Source organism: Montipora foliosa, chromosome 11 (assembly GCF_036669935.1).
Source record: "Montipora foliosa isolate CH-2021 chromosome 11, ASM3666993v2, whole genome shotgun sequence".
Classification (NCBI taxonomy): domain Eukaryota; kingdom Metazoa; phylum Cnidaria; class Anthozoa; order Scleractinia; family Acroporidae; genus Montipora; species Montipora foliosa.
The window spans coordinates 24,010,010-24,012,509 of NC_090879.1; the positions used below are offsets into that span (position 1 = coordinate 24,010,010).

Here is a 2,500-nt window from a genome sequence, read left to right on the forward strand (position 1 = left end):
ATTTATGCTGCCTCTCTTGTTGTACAATTCATATCTTGAAGGACCGGGCCTCGAATGTCAAGCTCCATGTTTTGCAAGTTAAGATGCTTGTTTTATAAATCAAGAAGAGAGAGGACAGCTTTTGATCAATTCTTTTTTCGAGGGGGACTGAACACCTGTGGCAAAATTATTAAACGCGAGTAAATCTGAGCAAGACAGTGGCCGCTGAAAGTATTGAGGATCTTGGTCTACAGGCGAATCATTCAATCAGCCCAAGCAGGAATATTCGTTCCTCTCATGTCGCTATAACTTCACCCAGTTCCCGAAGTTGTGAAGAGGAACTCGCCCAGAGACCCAATTGCGAATGATCAGCAAAATGAAGCACATCTACAGCAAGCAGTTTGAGTAGCCAATATAATCCACAAGAAAATTATGGCTACACAAACTGACAACAGGAGACATTACTAGGGAAACCAAGAAGGCTACGGTGACAAAAACGTTACTTCAAACTATTAGCTTGAGCTATCCTAAGTGTTTCACGATGTTTCCATCTTGTTTATGTTGTACAAGATAGATGAGTTCGATAACCAGAATCATACGAACGGATTTGAAGAAAAGAGAAAGAACAAAAGATTGACTGTTTTTTGTCCATGTTGTCGTCAAAACCCACGTGCAGCATGATAATTTCTTCCTCTTTTAGGGCCTGTATGAGGTGAGCCAGCCCTGTTAGACAGGCTGAATTGTTGATATGGACAATTTCAGCCAGGTTTTCCGGGATGAATTTTAGGAATTTGTTTACGTGTCTTGTAACCGTCGAAGTCACACATGGGGCTGGTGAATTTTCTTGCTTTGCAGTTCGAAACGAAAGGTTCATTTTAGCTCTAGCAAGTACGGAATGGCATTTTAAAACGAAAGATGCAAAAATAATCCTGTGATTATGCAAATCTGGCTACGTTTTCAAGGCAACCCACATGTCATGAGAATTTTTCGTCCCAGCAAACCGGGCTGGACCGTTTATATGAGAATTTTTAAGCCTGGCTTGCCGAGATCTCGGTAGCTCAGACTGGGATCTCGGAAAATGGGCCAGCCTGCCTTCTGATATAAACGAACTGAAATTTTACTAAATAAAGCGGGCCGGACTGGCCCGCCTCATCTAAACAAGTGATATTACTGTCTTTTGGTGTTGTCGTTGCCGTAGCAGTCGTCATTTCTTAAACTCCCTATTGGGACGATAAACGGGTTGCCCGCCATTACTCGTGCAGTCACCCTCGAAAATAGAATTGCTCAAAAGCTGTCCTCTCTCTTCTTGATTTATAAAACAGGCGTCTTACTTGCAAAACATAGAGCTTGACATTCGAGGCGTGGTCCATGAGGATATGAATTGTACAACAAGAGCGGTGACATAAATTGCTAGGAATGTGATTTGGTCAACAAACAAATTGATACTAATTGTTGGCAACTTGATTGTAAATTGTGAGACTTGTTTTATTTATTAGCAGACTTGATATTTTGTCACATACGGCGTAGCATAGGTACTAGTGACTAGCCTGGTAAGTGACTCCAAGAAAAGTACTCATCCAGTTTTGAATCATTGGCTCCAGAATAACCATTGCTGTTTTAGCAAAGACACTGCCGAACCACCTGTCAATGGTGTACTTCAAAATTACTTCAACATAAATTTTAATGTTGACTTTTTTATGAGAGGGAAAATGGAAGTTTCAGGAGAAAAACCTTAAAGGACAGGAAGAGAGAACTCGCAAACTCAGCCAGCGCAATATTAGACAACCAGTCCTTTTCTCAAATCCGGGACACATTGGTGAAGGTGTGTGTCGACCCCGAGCTAACCCTATTCTCTGAGGATAAATATGGGTAATTCTTTCTAAAATAATAATACATGTACATGTTTCAGCTTCTGTTCATCCTGAATCTAGAATATGTGTTAGTCATCTTATGAGCTCTAACCTCTATGGACTGCACATAGCTGTGCAATAACAGTCTTTTTGCCACGTTTATATGTAGGATCCTTTTAACATGGTCCCGTTGAGCGGTCCTCCAGGAACCAAAGACAAGCCAATAGAAGTATTGTCTATGTACGACAGTCGTATCCTTGGATGTATCTGTAAGTGAAATCCTCTGCATTTAAGATAAACAGTGACGAATTAACATATATAGATATATATATATATATACGTGTAATAAAGTGGCTAATGCCGTTAAACAGTGCTCAATACACTTTTAAGTGTAGAGCTTTGAATAAGATGATATAACGAAGAGACAAAATTCTCTGTTACTCCGAGTTTCGTGCTCACGCACTCATCAGACAGTCTGATGAGTGCGTGAGCACGAAACTCGGAGTAACAGAGAATTTTGTCTCTTCGTTATATCTTCTTATATATATATATATATATATATTTGAATTAACAAGGCTGGAAATCCAACGATGCAGTCCCAAGCTAGTAGGATCCGAAGGATACACGACGCTTTGCTATGAAATATTGAGTGATTTGAGTGTACAAATAGC

General features: G+C 40.2%; 1 protein-coding gene across 2 annotated transcripts in view; it reads left to right on the forward strand.

Annotated features, from left to right (window-relative positions):
• The window catches only part of LOC137975543 (cytochrome c oxidase subunit 5B, mitochondrial-like), a 22,054-nt gene that overhangs the window by 16,840 nt on the left and 2,714 nt on the right, over positions 1 to 2,500 (forward strand). For both annotated transcript variants that reach the window (XM_068822655.1, XM_068822654.1), the window contains exon 3: positions 1,999 to 2,098. In XM_068822655.1, the coding sequence (XP_068678756.1) occupies positions 1,999 to 2,098 (100 nt within the window). The remainder of the gene's footprint in view (positions 1 to 1,998; positions 2,099 to 2,500) is intronic.